This window comes from Anabrus simplex, chromosome 1 (genome assembly GCF_040414725.1).
Source record: "Anabrus simplex isolate iqAnaSimp1 chromosome 1, ASM4041472v1, whole genome shotgun sequence".
In the NCBI taxonomy this organism is placed as follows: domain Eukaryota; kingdom Metazoa; phylum Arthropoda; class Insecta; order Orthoptera; family Tettigoniidae; genus Anabrus; species Anabrus simplex.
Window position 1 is genome coordinate 1123789820 of NC_090265.1, and position 23198 is coordinate 1123813017.

Genomic DNA, 23198 nt, shown 5'->3' on the forward strand with positions numbered 1-23198 from the left:
ATTTGCGGCCCTGCCAGTGGCTTAAACTTGGGATCCACTGATGTAATTATGTTATTATAGCCTCTATGTCAATTCTCAAATAATATCGTTCGCTGGTAATTAATATAATCGTGAATTTAGCTCCTGTATCCCAGGCGGATGATTTCGCGCCATTGGTAGCGTCTCTTGCCTGCAGCCAATCAATGGATAGCATCCATGAATTCTCAGAATTACGCCAGTCAATCTCCCTCAATTAATAACTATTAATAATTTTTATTATATGGTTAGGCTTCTAAATTTCACCTTATCTCGAATTTATAAATCAGTTCCTTCTATAAATTTAATCCATGGAGTTAACGTTGATAGTGTTTCTTACAATACGAAGTTGTCGTGACTGCTTCTGCCCTGCGAATTTTACGATTGGTCCAAGCTTACGTGGGACTGAGAAGTTTCATATTTTTTTCTTCAAGTACCAACCGTGCGCTCAGCCCTCGCTAGTACATTGGAGATCCCCTGACGTCATTTCTAGGAATTCTGCACTCAGCCCATCCGTTGTTCCACCTATAACTTCGCCCTGCCTTTCTCTTTCCCAACACATCACAATTTCTGAGAATAATTCTGCTGGCCATTGTATTTCTTAATCTTAGAGAAGACATCAGTCTGTGGTAGGTTTCACCATATCTTGAACTGGCCCATACTTACAATATACAAAGTAAGATATTCTTGCTTATGAAAATGAAATATATATTCCTCCATAATTAATTACAATTGAATGACAACTATCACACCCAGGGTGCAAAAAAACAAACAAAAAAAACACACACGCACGCATGCACACATGCACACATGCACACACGCACACATGCACACACACAAGAGATAGTTTCAGGTCTTAAATGCTCAGCCAAGTGCTCCACCAGGCTCACAAAAACATCATGGGAAGGTACTGTTGAAAAAAGAATTCATTCCATGTTTAATGGATGAATCTATCATTTAAATTTTGTGGTTTTCTAAGAAATCCACATCATCATCATCATCTTGCACAGCTTCCAGCCACTGGCCTGGTCTGTATAGAACATAAGCCTCTCCATCGTCTTCTGTCTTCCCACCATCTCTCTGTCATCACTTGGTCCAGTCCTCCCCTATTTCTTCACCTGCTCCTCCATTCCCTTTAGCCATCTATCTCTTGGTGTCTGCCTTCCATTCCCATCTCATGCTTTTTTAAAAATAAAAATATCAGGTTCATAATTTCCTACTAAAGAAAATATTCAAATTATGGGTTACTGCATCTATAATCCATACATCTCATAGCCTGAATCACCCAGTACAAATGAACAATTGAATTATCAATATATTTTAGGGTCAGTACTGGTTTGCATTTATAAAGAGTATTAACAAAATTAGTTTGACCAACTAACCTCTTAATACACTGTTCAGTGGTGTGCAATCTAATATGTACTGTCAGTCTTAAAAGTAAATGCACATCCAACATGTAGCCATTACTCTGAATACTAATTATTTGGCAATTATATAAAATAACTGGAAGTTTGGAATTAGTAGACTTATGGAAGATAAGCTATTTTTTCATATTGTTTATTTTTAACATACAGTAGATGAATAAGGTAAGTGTGGTATGCATTTACTTTTGATACAGATAGTACGCCGATGTCTGGTGTTTGAAAGATTAGCTTACAAAGTCAGGAGCTTGTCATGTAAATCACATTATTTTCAAGTTTTAAGGATCCACAGAGAGGAAATTATTTATTGTTTGAGGTAACATTTTTGATTTGCCTGGAACTTGAACTCAAGATACCTATTCTTGTCCAACTGTATTAACCTCTGTAACAAAAATGCAAATACATAACCAAACCAACCCAACATGTGTGATGAATATTGCATACCTGTTGGTGAAGCAAATACTGTCTGGTAGTTCAGTATGACTTATCATCATGAAATACTCTGTAAGCTTTTATCATAATAGACTAACAATCAACCCTTCCATTCTTTTTCTTTGAATCTAGGAGGGTGCATTGGCATATGGATTTAGCCACTTGGCTACCAAGATGAGTAAGAGGCATTTAAAACCCAGTGACTATGGGTATGATTTATAACAGAATCAGTGTATACTGACAGAAAGGGCATATAGTCTTAAATGCTCAGCCAAGTTCCAAAGTGAGCCTGAGTGCTCCACCAGCCTCACAAAAAAACATCATGGGAAGGTAACGTTGAAAAAAGAATTCATTCCATGTTTAACGACATGAATTTCCTATAAAAGAATACAATTAAAAGATCCCACCTTAGCCATTACATATTAGGTCTCAAAAAACTTTAAGAACTAGTACAAGAAACAGTACATATTTCAGCCTTTATTTGGCCTTCTTCAGCTATTCAAATAAATTATGATGATAAAACCAATACAAATGACACTAATATTACAACATAACACTGAAAGGAACTCACTTATATATAAAGTAGGCATATTAACATTTTTGCAGTCGTAATTGTAAAAAGTCCCAATTAGCAATAGAAAAGAACATGAAAAACGCTCATTCCTAAAATGTTTTTCACTTGACAAGGAGTATGTAGTTATTGGAGAATTGTTCATTGTTATAGAAGCACTTGAAGAACAAATATGATGGAAATATCAAAGATGTATTTGATTAAAATACAGTGTCAACACAGAACAAGATTGGTTGCTAAAACAGTGTGTTGCTCCGATTAAGAATCTACAAATAAAGAGAAAGAAAAGAAATAAGAATTACGTACAAATTTAAATTATGAAACGGGGAAGAGCAAATTACAAAGGAACAAAATGTGACCTACTCCATGTGGTGTGTTAAACCAATTGAAAAGAATGTAAACAAATGCGTGCTGCAACAGGAACAAACAGAGTACTAAGCAAGTCAGCTGTTAGCTGCACAAAGTGAAGGGAGGGGAGATAGGGAAATTGTTGGAGGGGGAATTGTGCTGGAAGAGTTGTGAATAACAGAATGAGTTTTAACTTTTTAATGTTTATCAAGAATAAATGTTAATGCCTCAGAAAGGATGTTGGTCTGCTCAGAAATTTTATTCAAGTTGAAATTAGGGTTATTTCTCTGATCTAAATGTATGAAGATGTATGAAAGTTTCTTTTATTTGCTCTAATAGAATCAATAAATCATTATCAATGAATGTTCATTGGTGATTACCCCTTGTGTTTGCTCATGGCCATTGGCATTAACATGTTCCTGATAGCCGATTTGAAATTTTTTACCTATTGTTCAGAGTTTTATATATGGGTCCAATGAATTCAAATGTTGATAAGATGATACTCAATTATAGTAAAATATGTCATCCACCTATATTGTCCAGAAAACGATTCCCTGAAGATTATTGATAACTTACTTGGTGTTTGATGTTCAAGAATCTATGAACTGGAAGGTCTTTGGTTCAAGACGTGAGTCAAACATCTTTGGTTCAGTACATTGTAACTATCCAACAACGTATTTATGAAAAGCTATTTCAAAGTAGATTTTATTACCTCTTGATAACTTGTATCTGTCAAGTTTAGAAACATATCCAGTTTAATAGACTGTTGTCGCTTGCATCTCATTTAATACTTACAAAAAATTCTTTCCAAGAAGAACATTGGAAATAATGTTTAATAAATGTAACTTGATGACCCAATCTAGGTATTTTTCAATTATGTAAACCTGGAGTCTACAAAACACTGATTGTTTTACCTCTTAAATCAGGAATTACTCCCACCAAATTCAGCCACGAAGATTAGCACCCAATAGTGGTACTGTATACTCAAATGTATTTGATAGAAGCTTTTTGACATGAACTCTCGTGAGCTTTGTACTTTTGAGCATAAAGAGGTAACTTACAAATTAAAAAGAGCTAACTGGTCTAAATTTGAATCCCAGTTGAGAAATTATTTCTTCATCTACAGAAATTCGGAAATACAATGCATCTAGTCCTAATAGAACTTTTTTATTGAATTGCTGATGAAAAATAGTGCAGGTAAAATCTGAACATCGGTTCTTTGAAATAAATGAAAGAAATTAAAAATTATACAATATTTCAACTTTGTATGTTTTTGTCTTAATAATATAGAAAATAACTGCAGTAGACTTGATAAACTAAGTACCAAACAAACATACTACTAAGTTGTAATGGAGTACCATTCACACACAAACAACACAAATTCCCAAAATGTTTGCTAATATTTTCAACAGACTCATGTGTTTTATTACTGGATTTTTTTTAAACTTCATCTGATACAGAAAACAGATTGTTCTCTCTTTATACTACTGTATAGTTGAAAGTCAGTCCTTAATTAGTCAGCTGAAGCCATTTTGTCTTAGTTTTCTTATATCACACATTATTTGCTTCATCAAGGATCTTAAGTTATAAGATTAAAGATCTTTTAAATTAACACAAATGCTTTGATTATTCTGGTTGTCTCTGTGAAAGTTTATTTATTTACTCTTTTCTTTTGATTTTATAGTAATCTTAAATTTGTTATTTAGAATTTTCTGGATTTAAGGATGAAAATTGATGAAAGCTGTGCTCATTTTTGGATCATGAGGAAACATCAAGTAATCTTGAAATGGCTTATTATCTACAGCAAAGAGGTAGTTTGTGCAAGGGGACTGGTTAGTATGCCTTCATCTTAAATTAAGGGGATGTTGGTGTGTTAGGACCCATGGAGGAGCCAGTACGCACACGCCCCAGTCCTGGTTCCACCACACTGGAGGATGTCCTGGATTCGCTGCTTGGCCTGCCACCAGCATCACGTTCCCCAAGTCCAGGACCAGGTTCTGTGTCTAGTCCTAACCGTGCTCAGATGCCTCCACCTCCACCGCCTCCACCACCACTGCCCCCACGAAGTCACACCCGCCGGAGTTGTGGGGACCTGCGTCCCGACCTCGCAGGTAGGAGGACAGTGTAAGTTTCTAGAACTCGAGGTCACGGTATGTTGTCTGTTGTACTTGCTTCTGTGATCAAGTTGGCGTATTTTATCAGTATTTTCTGTGTGCGTGCTATTTTGAACTTAAAGCTTAACTTGATAAAATGTAGTGACTAATAAGAGCTCATAATAAAACCAAGTAAATTAATGTATCAATTCTAAAATATAATTTAGTTACTCTTTGTAGAATGTGAAATTAAGTATACTCTTTATCTTTACAAAATTCTTACCCTATCTCTGTGATCTTTGCTCGTTTAACTAATCAATTTATCTCAGGTTGCAAGAATATGTGTAGACTCCTGCACGCCTGTGGTCATCACGTTAAATAAAGTCATTCCAAAAATATATTGTAGTATTCCGGTGAAGCTGTATGTATAACCATGTGCATGAAGTCATCTTACTTTTAGTTTCTTTAGAAGATTAGGACATTTTAATATCCGTCATAATATATACAGTATGGAGATTAGAGAAACTACATTTACTGAAGTCTAATTTATTTGGTTGCTTACTGCTAAACATAAACATTTAACTAGGCCATCACTTTTTAAAAACTCCATACATTCCATTTCTAAAAGTTTGAAAAGAAGATATCAAACCAAACCAAACCAAACCCCATGGCACTACAGCCCTTGAAAGGCCTTGGCCTACCAAGCGACCGCTGCTCAGCCCGTAGGCCTGCAGATTACGAGGTGTCGTGTGGTCAAAGAAGATATCAGTGTTCATTAATTTTAATCAAAATCTCCAAAAAGCTGTTTTTATAAAGTGCAATCATAGAGAAACCTTTCCATCTCCTTCTGTTAGAGTAATGAGAAATGTTGCAGTATTTTTTCTTTTATTGCATCTAGTTCTCTGTATTCTATACAGAACAGATTTACAATTTTCCAAGCATAGATCATCTATCAAAATCAATTTTGAAATCGACTTTGAAGATAGCTTCTCATAATCTACCCTGAGTTCGAGTTCTGAGGGCCTCCAACATTTAAAATTTCTGTCATGTTTCACACATGTAATATATGATATGTTAAATTTGAAACTACTGTACCACTAAATTTGCTTTCTTTTTCCAGATATGTATAATGAATTGTAATTATTAACTGATTGAATTTACCAGCAGTACTGGATACATTTAGTAGTATCTTGGAGGAAAGCACAGGTGATATTATTGCTATATAAGCCCACACACAATATTTGTTGCAAAACTGAAAGTAAATAATCTGCCGTTGGAAAACATACAATATAAAGAAGGTTCATAAAGAAGATTGGCAGTATGAAACATACTCTCTAGCAGAGTGGAAACAGTGTTTCAATAAATTGTCATTAATTTGACCAAAGAAGTTTAAACTAACTAAAAGCAGAATTTAAAAATCCTAAAAGGAAATAAACTTCCTAATTATTATCCTATAGCTTATAAAATGCAAATAATACTAATGTCTGGTGTTTTGTTTTGCGATGCTACAATTGTCCTGCCATTTGTTTTCATATTCTTGAAATGCCTTTCCAAAATTAGGATGAGTATACCACTCCTATTGTGTTTTAGAATCTTAGAAATGGCGTTGAAGGATTTCTGTTCAAATGATCTTTATCAAATAAGAGATTATGTGACAACCCCCAGGACTCATTCCTGAATCTCTAGTCTGTGGATGGGAATATAATCAATTGCTCTAGACTGGCCCAGTCTCAAGAGATATACGTGAGCAACTTTCAATATTGAGCAGATGCCTGTGGAGCAATCTACTGGGAAAGGAGCAAAATACTGTGATTCTACTTTGATAATGCACTGAAGTGCCCTGCCAGCTTATATCAAAACAATACTAAAATTTAAATTGTTGAATTGGCTTTGGAGGACAACTTCTCTCTAAGCAGTTATTACAACTATCACTGTTTCTTTAAAATGTACTTATCATCATTGGTTTGCCCTTCCAGCAAGCTGGGTAGGGTGTTTGGAATGAGCGTCTTCCAAAGTTGTCTACTCCAAAAGATTTTGTTGTCCATAACAGGTTCCTAATTCCATTCTCTTCTCTCCACGTTTTCCCTCAATTGGTCCATCCATCTTCTTCTGGGTCTTCCAGTTGGTCTTCTACCTATTATTCTCTTTCCCAAATAAGCATTTAATAATCATTTAAGTCTAGATGATCTAAGTCTTTCCTCCATTGATTCATTTAGACCTAGGTTAGATTGGACCTCATCATTTTTCATGCGTTCAAGTCATCTCTTTTGGAGGGCACTTCTAAGAAATTTCATTTCACAGGCTTGAATCCTACTACAATCCTTTGATGTTAGTGTGCAAGTTTCCAGAGAATATGCAAGGATAGGAATGAAATATGACTTGTACAGGATCATTTTTGATCTTTGTGGGACCTTCTCATCCCATAGTATGTGTCTAACAATACTGTAAAAGTTAGAGCCTTTGGTTACTCTGTTTGTTATTTCTATCTCAGCTCTATTATTACTAACCATTACACTTCCTAAATATCTGAACAGTGGCGGCTCGTGAAAATAATCGTCCTACGTGCTACAAAAAACAAGCTAAATACGCTGTTTTAAATCTGCATATTGCCATGATGAACAACGCATACTTCAAACTTGGTAATAATAATAATAATAATAATAATAATAATAATAATAATAATAATAATAATAATAATAATAATAATAATAATTTTTTTTTGCGAGGGATTGTGGAAAATCTTCAAAACGACACTTGTGAAGGGTCCGCACTCCACAAGTGTGTGGGATTCTTACCCACTAAAAACCACACACCCTTTTCCCACGATGTGAGTCATCACCCCGGAACCGCTCTCGCATTACTTCAGGGTGATATCGTGCTTTGTCTTTCAGACGTCTTCTTTCTTCATTTCTCCTTTACGAACGTTCGTATGCTTCCAAATCCTTCTTCTTCTGTCGAAGGATGTCCTCCACATGTACTGCCACGCGATCCCAGGATTCCTGGTTTCGCAGCATCACCGAAATAACATTATCTGTTGTCAATTCTCCTAGTTCAGTTTCCACACATCTTCTCTGAATTGTCCAATGGCCGCATACAAAAAAGATATGATATACGTCGTCAATATCATCGCAGTATATGCATGCTGCGTCACTCGCTCTGCCCACTTTATGCACAAATTTCCGGAAATATCCATGTCCTGTTAGAAGCTGCGTGAGGTAGTAATTTACTTCACCATGGGCCCTTTCAACCCAGATATCCAAGCGTGGTATCAGTCGCTTGGTCCATTTGCCTCGAGGGTCACTTTTCCATCTGAGTTGCCATTGCCTCATCAGGCGCGCTTCTTTGCACATTTCTTTCCTAGCTCTCCTTTGGTACGCCAGATTTTAATAATAATAATAATAATAATAATAATAATAATAATAATAATAATAATAATAATAATAATAATAATAATAATAATAATAATAATAATAATACAACTTTTCTCACAATTTATAACTCAGAACAAACAAAAACAACATTAATTTGGAAGCAGATGAATACTTTGACAACTGTCTACGAGATAAATAATTCATTCGAGAAATATTGTTTTTACTAACCTAATGGCGCAACTTACATCAGTGCAAATAGAATCGTGGGAATATAGATCCTCACTAAGAACATTAATTTAATTTCACTTTATATACACTGCAGTGGATAAATAATTTGATAAATTCCGTATAAACTTTAGCACTAATACAATGACAGAAAAAAATGCACCAGTAATATAACCGCGAGATTAAAAACCGCACAAAGCAACTGAAAGAGCTGCCAACTGATTCATTGAGACCTCCCCTATTACCAGAGTAAATGTCCGGCTCCATGGCTAAATGGTTAGCGCGCTGGCCTTTGGTCACAGGGATCCCAGGTTCGATTCCCGGCAGGGTCTGAAATTTTAACCATTGTTGGGTGTATGTGTTGTCTTCATCATCATTTCATCCTCATCACGACTCGCAGGTCGCCTACGGGCGCCAAATCAAAAGACCTGCATCTGGTGAGTCGAACATGTCCTTGGATATTTCCGGCACTAAAAGCCATATGCTTTTTCTTTTCACCAGAGTATATTACATTGTAATGCGGGATAACATTTAGGGTCAGTCAAAGATTATTTGACTCACCTATGAATTCCTTATTTTTGACACAAAAGGAAGTTGGATATTTTAATAAGCATGTGTGAGATAGATTGCCTCCACTTACGCTTTACTTTCGAGTCCAGACGATGCTACTCTCTAGTGGCAGACTCGCTTACCACATTCAACATCAAGGTAGCAGGAGACATCAAGTACTTCTACCCCCTTGCGGGAGAGGAAGTAACTATAGACGGGATCAGTGAAAGTTGATCCCGGTTTATGGTATACTCCGCCGGCTAGGGGGAGTGTTGCAAGCTTGGCTGCGCCTGCGTATTGCTTCCTTCAGGCTACAGGCAAGGGCTCACTTCACATGAGCACGAGCTTTGTTCCCTGGGAGAACGGCGCTAGGTGTTCGACAGATCTCGTCCTGATTTTCACAAAACCCAAATTCATATCGTACTCAAAACAACAAAAAGGCACCAGGATAATTGTACTGTACATAAATAATATTCCTTACAGTTCCAAGCTACGTGCTGGAGCCCGGTAGCACGTACTGACCGGCCGCCACTGTATCTGAATTTGTGTACTACTTCAGCTTGATGATCCTGCAGTTTTATGTTGCATTCTGTATTATGCTTGCTGATTTTCAATGCTACTGTTTTTGATGGGGTCAATTTCATTCCATAATCATCAAACTTCCTACACCATGCATTCAGATTATTTTGCACTCCCTCCTCCGTTTCATCCCATATTGCCACATCGTCTGCAAACACCAGAGCCTGAAGATCTTTATTACCTTTTCCTTTTAGTTCCTTTAAAATGGTATCCATAACTGCTATGAATAGAAGAGGTGATAAGGCACTTCCCTGTTGTACTCCTTAAAATGTACTTATCATCATCATCATCGGTTTGCCCTTCCAGCGAGCCAGAACCATTTAGAGTGACCATCTCCATTACTGACACAGCTTTGGGCCAATGACCTAGATGTTCAGCCCATTTCAACAACAATCATCATTATCATCATGACACAGCTTTTGCTATTAGTATATAGCTTTTGGATCTTCCTAATAAGGTACTCCGATACACCAAGTTTTCTAAGACTTTCCCAAATAGTTTTCAAGGTCCATAAACACAATAATTTGGTCTTTTCCTCTTTCCCAGTGTTTCTCTGCCAACATACTCAAAGCAAATATCAGATCTGTTGTGCTTCTTCCAGCCCTAGAGCCATGTTGTTCCTTTTCCAAGATAGGCTCTAGTATATCCCTTACTCTGGCTTCAATGATCTTCTCCATAATTTTAAGGCCATATGATAGGAGGGAAATGCCTCTGTAATTTTCATTTTTCCTTCTACTTCCTTTCTTAAAGATAGGAACTATCATCCCTTTTGTCCAATCTTCCATATTGTTCTGATAACTCTATACAGCCACTGTATTGCTGGTGGACCAGCAGCTTTAATCATGTCAGCAGTAACTTCATCAGCTCCTGCTGACTTACCACTTCTCATCTTATGGAGAGCTTGCTCTGCTTCTGTCCATGTAATTGGGATATCTTCCTCTGTCTTTTCTGTCCTACATCCTCAACAGAGTTCTCGTTAGGGCCATTTAGGAGCTTGCCAAGATACTGTCCCATTGTATCCCTGATATCTTTCATATTACGAACTATATTCCCATCTTCTGTCTCCAGAGCTGTAATTGCTTCTTTATCTGATATTTTACTTTTTACTATTCCATATATCATTTTCATATTTCCTTTACTGTCTTCTTCCAATTTAATTGTAAATTCTTCCCAACTTTTCTCTTTTTCTTCTCGTACAATTCTCTTGAGTTCCAACTTCCTGTATCTATATTCCTTCACCATCTCTTTCAGTTTATTGTTGTCCATTCGGTCGCTGTTGATTCTTCTGTCAGACTTAGCCACATCAAGAGCTTTTTTGGCTTTGTAATTATATGAGTAACTGAAATATTAGGAGTAAAAAGTAATAATGTCATTAGTTTTACATCTAACTAACTTGGTTTTCAGAGATGCCAAGGTGTCAGAAATTTAGTCCCACAGCAGTTATTTTACGTGCCAATAAATCTGCTGACTAGAGGCTGGTGTATTAGTGCACCTACATCCTACACTGTACACTGGACTAAGCTGACACCTACCTGCCATCTTAGGTTCACACAGCGAGTGCTCTACCATCTAAGCGCTCAGAGCGGTGGAGTGAATAAATAATTTATATAGGGAAATTATATAAAGTGACTTTGAATCTATAAGAAACATTACTGAGGCAAAAATTAAGCAGCGCTGTAGATGTATAATTTTTCTTGTATGTATTCTTAGCTACTTAAAATTGCATATTGTATAGGGTGAGAAACTTAAAACTGATTTACTACACAACAGGTGACCTAGTTTTAAATTAGATTTCACTCTGTTGTAAGACAGATTATATTAGAAGTTCAAACACTGGGATTACCATCTATAGACTGGCTAGTTATGACCCTTTAAGGTGTAATCCATGTAGTAACTGAATTGGGGTATCTCTGCAGTAGCAGTATTCCAACAGAACCACAATGTAATAACTGTATCTAAATTATAATATAATCATGAAAAGTAACATGAGAGCGTGCATGAAGTGCTTCAGATATTTTCAATGTACAGTATATATCCCAGTGAGATTTGAAGCTTGTTCAATGTGCTTCTATGTGCAATAAAAAGTAGTAAAAATTATAAACTTTGAAACAGTGTACTGTGGAAGTCTCTGTATCTCTTGTTTTAGGGTCAGTTAGTGATGGAGAGAAACCTATCCTTGTGGAACCACCGCCGTATTATGTGGCCGACACACTTCGTAGGCGGAGCGAGGGCAGCGACCCAGGTCCACGTCCACACATTAAGGCAATTCAACACTTAGGTGGTCGCAATCGGCGTGTGTCATTCGATGTGGCTGCTGCTGCTGGTATGACCCAACAGCAGCAGCAGCAGCAGCTGCAACACCAACAACCGATGGATAGCGGTGGTAATGAAACAGTGGTTCGCTGCCGGTATTCCAAGTGTGGGCGAGTAGCTAGTATGGTCGAGGCACGTCGTACTTTCAAGACTTGTCACAACTGTGAGCATGTCTACTGCTCACGTGAATGTAGACGAGCTCACTGGGAGCGCCATCGGAAGACATGTCTACACTCGCGGGTCGGTGCTCTCTGTCGACAAGTTCTGTCTGCTGCTAAAGAAGATCCTGAAACATTACGTCATCTGTCTATGCTTGCTCGACGTGGCTATTTGGCACAAGGACGTGGTGCAGTTAAAAGCTTTTTCTCCAGTCCTGAACTTGCTGAACGTTTCGTAGCACGTGGATTTATGGATCTTGGAGAACCTGCTTATGTACGCTGGGCAGATTTGCTTCCAGGTGAAATGGGAGCAGAGTTATACTCTGAACTTTTACGTCTGTGCAAATCTTACAACCCTGATTCTCGTTTTGTACTTTATGTTGCTGTCTGTGTTGTAAGTGAAGTGCCAACATCAGGAGCTGTTAAGTGGGAACGTCAGCTTGTGTCTCGTTGTGCAAAGCTTCGTTTGTGTCGTTCATTAACTGCACTTCCTGTTCAACCTCCCCCACCCCCTGTTCCTCAACGACGTTCTTCTCCTTGTAATATAACTCGAGATATGGAGAATCCTGAGACTCTAATCTTGACTTCTCTACCAGGTTGTCATGGACAAATGCCACCACATAGGGCACGTGAAATTAGTTTCACTAATATTCAACGTCATCTACGTCAACGTGGTGTGAGTTTACGTAGGCATTTCCCAGATGTTTACAAAAGGCTATGTGCTTACGTCGAAGGCTCGACAGAACGATTCACCCCAGTGACAATTTATCCCCGAGATGCTGTAACGGGTAAGTGTTTCATGTGTATTATCATGCCAGATGCAGAACCAGAAAAATTGGAACTGGTTCCTCGGGACAGCAGTCGTGTGCAAACCATTGATATCAGTTTAGAGCATGAGGACACATAGCATAAGGCCAAACGGAAAAGGCCGACACACTTCCCGAATACAGAGCCCCATTGAGGCATAGTGTATTACTAGCTTGATAATTTCATTAGAAATATAAACTCCTATAAAGAATATAAAGATGGTGATATATATATATAAATTGCTTCAGCAAATTGTTGAAGGAAATAATATTGTGCACTTACGTGATACTCTGGACTGTAAAGATTTAATATCCTAGAAAGTATAGAAATATATAAAATATATAATATACTTAAATCAGAATAGTACTACAAATCCTGTAATATTCACTAATGCATTAATAGCTGTTCATTACGAATGAATGTAAAGTCTGCTCTTCTGTTTCATATTGGATCATTTCAGTAAGCAAATATATCACTTCAATTGCATTAGGAGGCACACACTGACAAAGTGATGACATAAAAACACTGATGTGACACTATGTTGAATATTTATTCTTTTTATTTATTACAGATAATGTCTGTTTCTTTTAACTTTTTCCCCAACAACCTGAAGGAAATGATTACAGATATAATGTGCAGAGATTTATTTAATGTGTAATTTATTGTTTTTGTTTTAATTTAGTTGCTTTAATGACTGGACATACTATCTGCTTTATAGAAAGAAATACTTGTCGAATGGCTAATGGCACATTAAGTCAAAAATGATGTGCATAATATTAATACTTTAAAATCAATAACCAGAATTTATTATGCTAGTTAATCAAACACTCGGTTGCTAAATATGTCAAAGAATTCTAATCAAGTTCTCCACAAGAGTGCTTCAGATATGAAAAGAAAAAGAAATTAATACAGAATTTTGCTTTACTAAAGTGCCACATATGACATCTTACTTGTCTAGATTACACAATAATTATTGGCTAGATGTATTAACTATGTCCGACATGAAATTATTCAATAAAATACATTGGTCAGGAGCCATAAAAATCAGTGGTTGTAGTGATAATTATTAAGAAAAGAAATTTGCTCACTTCAAGCATTGATATAAGAATTAGGCATATTTGAAGACTTTCGTCTTGAGCTTGGCATTGTATTGAAGTGAAACATGGATGGTAACTAACTCAAAAAAAGGAGAATAGAAGCTTTTGAAATGTGGTGTTACAGAAAAATGCCGAAGGTGAGATGAGTAGATTGAACCACAGATGAAGAGATTCTGAATCAAATTGGTGAGACAAGAATGATTTGACAAAATTTGACCGGAAGAAGAGACAAAAAGGCAGAACACATCTTACGACACCTAGGATTTGTTCAGTTAGTTTTTGAGGGAACTGTAGGTGGTAAGAATGGCAGGGGTAGACCAAGGTATGAATAAGACAAACAGATTAGAGTAAATGTAGTATGTAATAATTACGTGGAAATGAAAAGGTTAGCACAGGATAGGGTGGCAAGGAAAGCTGCATCAAATCAGTCTATGGAGTGATGACCCAAACAACTACAATGCCATAAAATCAATAACTCTTATTGTATTACAAAAGTATCATGAAATTAGGCAACAGGAGGAATTTGCATTTCCTGTACTAATGTTACAAGTTCATCAGAAGACAGTTACTGCAATCAATATTTAAATAACATCAAATCCAATAAAGTGAAACATGGTACTTCATTTCTCCCAGAATTAATGACTTAAATATGAATTATTCAAATATGGAAATACTGTTGAATCAAAATAAACAAAAATCAAGCAAGTTTATCTGAGGCTGATTTAAATGTAATACTGGTATTTTAATTTTATTTACTTCACAACCATGGATTTGTTAAGCAAGCCTCATACCTATGGGAGTGACTGAGTTCCATATCCATTTGAAAGGTCAGAGACTCCTAACTTAAAAAATGAAATGGAATTCAGATCCTTAGAGGGTGGCAGACTGTTTGCTGAAAGGTAAAACAATCTATAATGAAAATGTAGTGTGAAGTATGCAGATGTTGAACCATGGATGGCTAGTGCCCTTTTCAAAAGATCTAAAAGATCAGCCTGTGGATAGGATCAACCTGCACATTCTTCAGGCTCTCAAGGAAGAAAGGAGTACAACCAAACTGCAACGTGTTTTCCAAAACCTTCTGTATTGCTGCAACTTGTGCCTATGAAAGCATGTTAGAATAGACTTCCAATGCAGTAGTTTTCAGTCAGATAGCTATTGTTACGTGCTTCCTTGGCGAGGCTGCCCAGGTTGTCTGCCAGGCGGTGGAGGCCAGACCTGGTGGAGCATGCGTGGTGCTAGGTTCTGAACACCCAATATTTCTGACCTTCAACTGACAAGTTCAAAAAACTAAAATATGGCACAACACAACTTATAATCAATTACAACTGTTAAAATTTGTATCTTAAAGAACTGTCTTCCAGGAGTGTTTGAAATATAAGTGACCCAATTTATTTTAAAGATCTTTCTTTGTTAATGGATGTGTTATTATAATATTAGTCTGCCATTTAAGTCTTCATCCTGGAGGCTGGTTAGATTCTCTAAACCACCGCCAAACGTTATATGATTGTAGGGAAACCACAAAAACCGATTGTGGTGCGGTAATGAGGCGTATGATAAGGAGTGATGTAGTTTGCCATTGCTGTCCTCACTGGGCCAGAAAGTGCTATTGCTGCATAACCAGCTCTATGAGTAGCATCTTTCATAAAATCCAGATGCACTGGCCATACTCTGAATGTCAATATTCTACAGCTCCCTCACTGTCATGAGGCTGAATTTCTCACTGGCCTGTGCCAAGACACAGATACAAGCATACTGAATACATCAAGAAATATAAACAGGTGGTTATAATGTTAGTATATGATTATTATTTTAATTTAGCCTCATATTTTAAAAATCTTATTATAATAGCATTTTGTTCATTGTGCTATCATATGATACTTCCTCCAGAGATGATGCCCATTTTGAAGTTGTTAACTGTTACAAGGACACACTCATCAACACCTTCCTCCACAAAATAAAGTAGGTGCCAGTACAAAGAATAAAATACACCTAAAAGCAAGAGACACATGTCACACTAACATATGTCAGACATGCACAGAGAAAATTAGGTTTCAAGAGAGAATTCACAACAAAGAACAGAACTTTAAACAACTTTCAATGCAGAAACAACATCTAGTACATGGATCTACATAACTTACCTGGTGTTTATAAATTACAAAATGTACTGAACATACCAAATCATACATACGTAATAAAAATCAGTCAAAATTTCAAAATGAGATACTAGAAACTCATCAGAGTTCTTCGACATAAAACAGAATTTGCATGAATATGCAGACATCAATTCAAACATGGAAATTCTCTATATCAACCCTAATGGAGACACCCTTAGCACAGGCCTACTGTATTGTGCAATAAATCATTTGGCAAATACCTGTTTTTCTGAATGCATGATGGTCCAGATGAATATTTAATTTTAGTAGTGAAAAGGTTATAGAATAAGTCTTTTTCATAAATATTGTGACGTATAGAAATGATTCAGTCTTGTGAATCAGTTTAATTATATTCTGGGATATGTAAAGCTACCAAATTCACTGTTCTCAATACTTGTTATCAAATTACATACATTTGCATTGGTTGCTCACTCATATGTTATTTAATTGTCATCACATGTCCAAAAGAACACAAAGAAATATTGGCATTTTTTGTTCTACTAATCACTGTTAAGTTTTAAAGAGTCCTTCAAACCATTAATGGAATATTTCTAGAAAATTGGACTGAGCTGAGTGAGAACTACCCTAGTACTGTTAAAAATAACCCAAAAGAAACCATATAACTTCTAAATAATTTTAAACCTTGTCATTTAAAATTTAGAACATGAAGTAACTTTTGTGACTGAGAAGGCAGACTTTCCATTCCTCTTAACTTAAAGGTGCCATTTTAAAATAGACTGCTATAGTTGTAATTCAAGGAATATTCCTTAATAATAATAATAATAATAATAATAATAATAATAATAATAATAATAATAATAATAATAATAATAATAATAATAATAATAATAATAATAATAATAATAATAATAATAATAATAATAATAATAATAACATTAATAATAATAATAATAATAATTATTAATAATTATTATAATTATTATAATTATTATTAATTATTATAATAATTATTATTATTAATTATTATTATTATTATTATTATTATTATTATTATTATTATTATTATTATTATTATTATTATTATTATTATTATTATTACTACTACTACTACTACTACTACTACTTGTATGTTGATATTCAAATTTGTCAGTACTTTACAAACTCTGAAAAAAAAATATCACTAACAGTGTGTATATTAACAAAGAGATTAAATAATTCAGAAGATTACACTGAAAGACATTAAATATCCTGATAATTTAATATAAGAATAATTTCTTCAAAAGTAAATTATTGTGAATAAAATGTTTGTTATGCTATCTGAACTGCCAAATATGTTGTGAGTTTTTAAATTATGTGTAGTCCATTGAATCATCATTAATATGATATATTTTGCTAACAAATATTTTATTTTTTTCCTTGTTGAAAAATTCTGAGATGAAATTTGTAAACATGAACTATGATATATAGGCTACAGTCAGTAATATGGTAAATACATGTGCATACGTTAGATAAATCATGAGACAAGGTTTAGGTTAGGAAGTGTATCATACTTCATTCACAGGATTTACTTTTCTATTCTGCGATATCTTGGGATGGATTGTATAGACTTACAAAGAAATGAACTCTAGAATTTTTATCGAATAGTAATAAAATGCTGCCGATCTTCTTATGTGATCTATTTGTTTTGCATGCATAAAAAGTCTATCACTACACATAAAAGGTGGCCATTAAATGTATTTATGATTAAGTAAATTAGCTGTTGCTTAGTGAAGTAAAGATAACATGCTACATAAGCCTTCTTGTTGCTATTAAATTTAGTGATGGTTCAATGGACTGTTATATGAACTGAGAAGAAACTGAAGATGACCAAATGATAGAATGTTATTTCATTGGTAGAGACTGTTGCAGGATATATTCATAAATATGGACTGTGCTGATTCCTCGCAGGACTTTGAATGAAATATCAATAAGCTAAAAATTGGGACTTCTTTTGATGCATTTATCTCTGTAAATAGACTTTTGAAGCCTGTAAGTATGTTATATACATTTCAATTAAACTATTCCTTACAGTGCCTTCATAATCATAATTGTTGTTTCTTTCATATTACATTTAATTTTTAACTAACAAAGATATTTGGATACCAATTACCGTAAGGTAAGTTGCTGAAATTTTTATTTATCAGTAAAATCACAAGAAATGATGTGAGGTTGTAAATTGGGACAACGGGCTGTAATAAATCATTACTGATGACCCTTTTTTCTACTAATGGACTAAAATGTAAAGGAAACTAATACAAATCACCATTGTGTGATTTACCACAATTAAATGTTACAAAATACTCTTAGATAATTCTATCACCGCTGAAGAAATACTGTATTTGGTCTCAGGCATAAAAAGTAAGGGAATCAATCTCTTTTCATAATGATCTAGTGAATAGATCAAACATCTTATTACATTCCATGCAACATCTAATTTTATGGGGCTATTATTTTTTATTTACACAGAAAAGCGCACGATGTGCAGAGGTATAAACTTAATCACTACAAAGTTTTGTCAGAGAACACGGTCTCTTCGGGCACTCCAGTGCGTGGTAACAACTACAGAACTTCTCACACCATCGACATACACAGTCATGGTTCGGATCGTGAAATCTAGGTACAACACATGCCTTGTGATGGAAGCCATGGACAGCTGCACGGGTCATTGTCTGTCTGAGGTCGAAGCAACTCTGACACCAATTGACTGTTGTCATTGCATCCGTTATATAGAAATCACTCCAAATTTTTGTCTTCTTTAATTCATGTAAGAGCTCTTGATATGCCGTTGTTGATTGTAGAGTCATTGTATTTCGCAAGTCCTCAATGAAGAAAGGTTCTCGGGTCAGTTCATACACAACTCTAGAGGCTGTGTATTTAGATCCACATAGGGCTCTTTTAAGGAAAATTGCTTTCACCCTTTCTATCTCTTTTAGATCTTTTTTTTTTTCAGGAAGGTCCAAATTGTTTCAATGCCGTAGGTGACGGTTGGAGTAACTTTGAGGTGGAAGAGTTTCAAGGCCGTTTTGATTGACAGTTGACTAAGGTGATCTATGTCATTGATTGCTATGATTCCAGCCAGAGTCCTTTCCTTTATGTGAGCTGTAAATGTGGTTCCAGTTGTCTGAAAAGTCATTCCGAGATACTTGAATGTATTGACAATCCTTAAAGGTGAACCTTCATAGCGTATTATGTCTGATGCTGCTCTTCTTCCTCCCCTTCTAAAGACCATGAGTACTGTCTTCTGATCATTTATTTCTAAATTGTTTTTTTTTGACCAATTTGTCAGATTGGTGACTACTTTTTGAAGTTCATCTCGATATGGTGATACAATTACCATGTCATCAGCGTATAGATACATTTTTGCATGAATCGTAGCAATTGCTTCTGTAATGTCACGTGTTATTATACCTAAAAATGCAGCTGTCAACCTAATTCGTAAGATATTTGACCTTTGAGGTAAATTAGAGTATATTAATATTTGCTTAAGATTCTCTCTGTAATGTCAGAGCTATATGCTGTATTACACTATTCATTCTAAACATCAAGAGAAATTCTTATGGGTGGTAACATGTTATGCTTGGTAGTACTGTTGATTCAGTAAGTACATTATCATTTAAATAACTTATCATTTTAGAAAATCTAACACATGAATGGTGGCAATGGTGGTATTGATTTAAAAGGGAGAAAACTCGACAACCATCTTCTCTTAACACTAATCACAGGAAAAAATGGAAGAAGTCCGTTCCTTCAAAGAATGAGGGTATCAGCCAACATAAGGAGGGGCCACAAAGGGCGTGAAGTTGAGTCTCCCTAGGTCTCACAAGCCTAACAGTGGTAGAGTGTCAACCTCTGGATCCCAAGATCGCAGGGGCAAACCCGGCAGAGGTAGTTGGACTTTTGGCAAAAAGTCCATTCGACATTCTATGTCATATGGTGTTAGCAAGTTATAAGATCCCTCGTGACACAAATTTAGTAGGTCCATAGTTTTACTTACATGTCATAATTTATAACACACTCAATTTTTCAAAATCAGAATTTTTATACGCTCTTCGCTAGTACAGGTGAAAGAATGTCCTGATGTAATACAAGTTTCACGAAAGATGCTGATTCGACACCATACGTGTTTGTGTCTTATCTACATGAGTCATGTGTGCAATTGCAAAGACAGGAAAGCGGTGAATCCCCTAATTTCTTTTTCTACTGAAACTTCATTCGGCACTTCATCACTATCATCATCATGTTAGTTGTCAACATTTATGGACAATTTTGAACCTGAATATTCAACTAAAAGCTCATAGATTTGTTTACTGTCATCATTAGAATTCCATGCAATCATGGCTGCTCAACTAGTGTGGTACTGCTGGCCAGAGAACAGACAAGAATTTTGCTGGGCAGGCTATAAAAAACAAATATAAGCCTAATACTCAACACATGCTCAAGCTTTACATAAACATGTACGCATTATTAACTGTCGCTACTACATCAAAGTGAGTCGACAAAAGTTGATTTGCTGCAGCAAAAGAGTTAATGCAGTATCAATACTCAATATGTTTGCAGCCTGTTCATGCTTTTATTGCATTGTACAGTTGGTTGTTATTCACTTAAAAATTAAAGCATGTTCTAAGACTGGTTCTTTAAAAAGAAAAAGTGTACCTAGTAGGAAGCAGAAGAATGTGAACTGGCATCTGTTATCGTTGATTTGGAGTGCAATGTTTGTTCTAGTGTCAGTAATTCAACTTCTATTACAAATGAAGTACAGCAATATTCTAAAATGGACGGTGTTATGCATCAACCGGCTAAGCGACAATTTTCCAAAAACGGAATACTGGCACCATCTACCGCCTAAGGGATCGAACTAACTGCTCGAATACTCACGGAGCTCTGTTTGAATTTAAACAGATGTAACGGAAGAAAAACGTAAGCGCCACTATCATAATGCGGGGTTACAAGTTATGCATCAACCGTCTATGCGCCTTATTGAAAGGTCTGATTCGGCAAGTGGTATATGGCGTTTTGTAACATCCGGCTAAACGACATCACACACAGTTTTACTCTCCCGAAATATTAGCTGGCAAGCTGATTTTAGTAGCCTATGTTGGAAACACTGTTTGTTTATTAAGAATTGGCGGGCTGTCTCTAGAATTGTTGTGGTGTGGTGTGCTCGTCACTCTTAATCTCGCATGATGACAATGAGAACGCAAAAAATACTTGCGTTATTGTCCGTGGAACAGTTGGAGGAGATTGAAAGTAGAACTGAAAGGGACATGTCCTATATATCACAGGTATGAAGTACGAGTTATTGTTATACAGTGCATTATCATGAGTGCTTGCTAGTTTTTACTGGATATAAGTGTACAGTTGCCTGTTTTGATTTATGTAACTTAATTTCACAAAGCAGTTTAGTAATACATACAGCATGGTCATAAGCCTTCATTAAGTTAGTAATTAATTAAGTCGCCCGCTAAGGCCTTGAAGTAGATGCGTTAGCACAGGTGGTAATGGTGTGCCTGGAAGGATGTGGGTTCGATTCCTCATCAGTTAGTCAGCATTTCTTTTTCTGCTATTTGTATTACGACTTCATCATTTATTTGCTCTTTTCCTCGAAGGATGGGTTATGGGGCGAGTGAGTCTTTTTCAACTGATATTGTGGTCTAAGGTTTTGTTCATTTCTAGCAAAGTATCCATGGTCGAGGTAAAGAGAAAGAGAGTCAAGGGAACAAGCAGAAGAACCTGCACTAGAATTTACACTTTGGCGGGTGTGCGAGTGTGCAAACGAATTTTTACTCAAACTCTTAGAATATCTGGGGACAGGATCGATGCATATATGAAAAAAACAAGAAATTTCGAAGTGATTAAAGATGGTAGGGGGAAATCTAACGCTGTAAATAGATTACACGAAGGTAAGGTAAGTCACACTATTGCAGGGCAGAGACTAGTAGTGACTTCCTCCCATCACATGTCACTATTCCGGTCATGTACGGCCTGTACAGAAACGACTATTCGGAGCCTGTGTCAATGTCCTCCTACAAGAAAATATTTTATACTAAATTCAATCTGAGGCGCAAAGCACTTAAGAAAGACACCTGCAGTGTTTGCGATTCTCTGAATGCTTAACTGAAAGGTCATGAGGATTCGCTTGACCTAAGGCAACAACTGGAGATCCATCAAGAGCTAGCGGAAAGGGCGCGTTCCGAAATGAAGAATGATATGAAGCGTGCTGCTACGATCGAAGATTTAGCGGTTCTGACATTCGACCTTCAGAGGACTCTACCTTTGCCAAAAATCTCCACTAATATAGTATTCTACAAACGCGTATTGTGGCTGTACAACTGTGGAGTTCATGATGGAGGGTCAAATAAAGGCTACTGCTATGTCTGGGTAGAAGGGCAAGCTGGCCGTGGAGCACAAGAGATAGGGTCTTGTCTCAGACAACATCTCATGGAAAATTTAGACGAGGGAAAGAAACATCTAACATTGTGGTCAGATTCTTGTGGGGGACAGAACAGGAACATAAAGCTTGTTCTTATGTTGAAGAGTATCCTGGCTTCACATCCAACATTAGAAACCATTCGAATGAAATTTCTAATACCTGGGCACAGTTTCTTGCCCAATGATGATGACTTCGGAGACATAGAGTGCTCATTAAAGTTTCAGCAGCGGCTGTACACTCCTGATGATTACATACAAGTCATGAAGCAATGCCGTAGAAAAAACAAATTTATAGTAAAAGAGATGAAGAAAGAAGACTTCATGGGATCTGCTTGTTTAGAAAAGAAGGTAATGAATAGGAAGAAAGACGTTGAAGGTAAGACTGTCAGTTGGCTGAAAACCAGGGAAATTGAAATCGAAAAGAAAAAACCATATTCACTTATTTTGAAAACGTCTTTCAATAGCAGTGAAGGTCAGGAAATTTGCTTGAAAAGAAAAAGCTCATCACGTCTGAGTGATCACGACGTATTTTGGGATGACAGTCTAGAACTTCTATGGCCTAATGGGAAGCCAATATCAGAACCCAAACTGAAAGACTTGAAGAGTATCATGCATCTCATTCCAAGTGACTGTAGAG

At 36.2% G+C, this 23198-nt stretch overlaps 1 protein-coding gene across 1 annotated transcript in view; it reads left to right on the forward strand.

The window, feature by feature from the left end:
* Positions 1-16919, forward strand: part of LOC136858087 (uncharacterized) — an 880688-nt gene extending 863769 nt beyond the window's left edge. The window contains exons 9-11 of the mRNA XM_067137359.2: positions 4683-4898; positions 11751-11852; positions 11883-16919. Coding sequence (XP_066993460.2) covers positions 4683-4898; positions 11751-11852; positions 11883-12982 — 1418 coding nt within the window. The 3' untranslated portion in view covers positions 12983-16919. The remainder of the gene's footprint in view (positions 1-4682; positions 4899-11750; positions 11853-11882) is intronic.
* The last annotated feature ends 6279 nt before the right edge of the window (positions 16920-23198 follow it).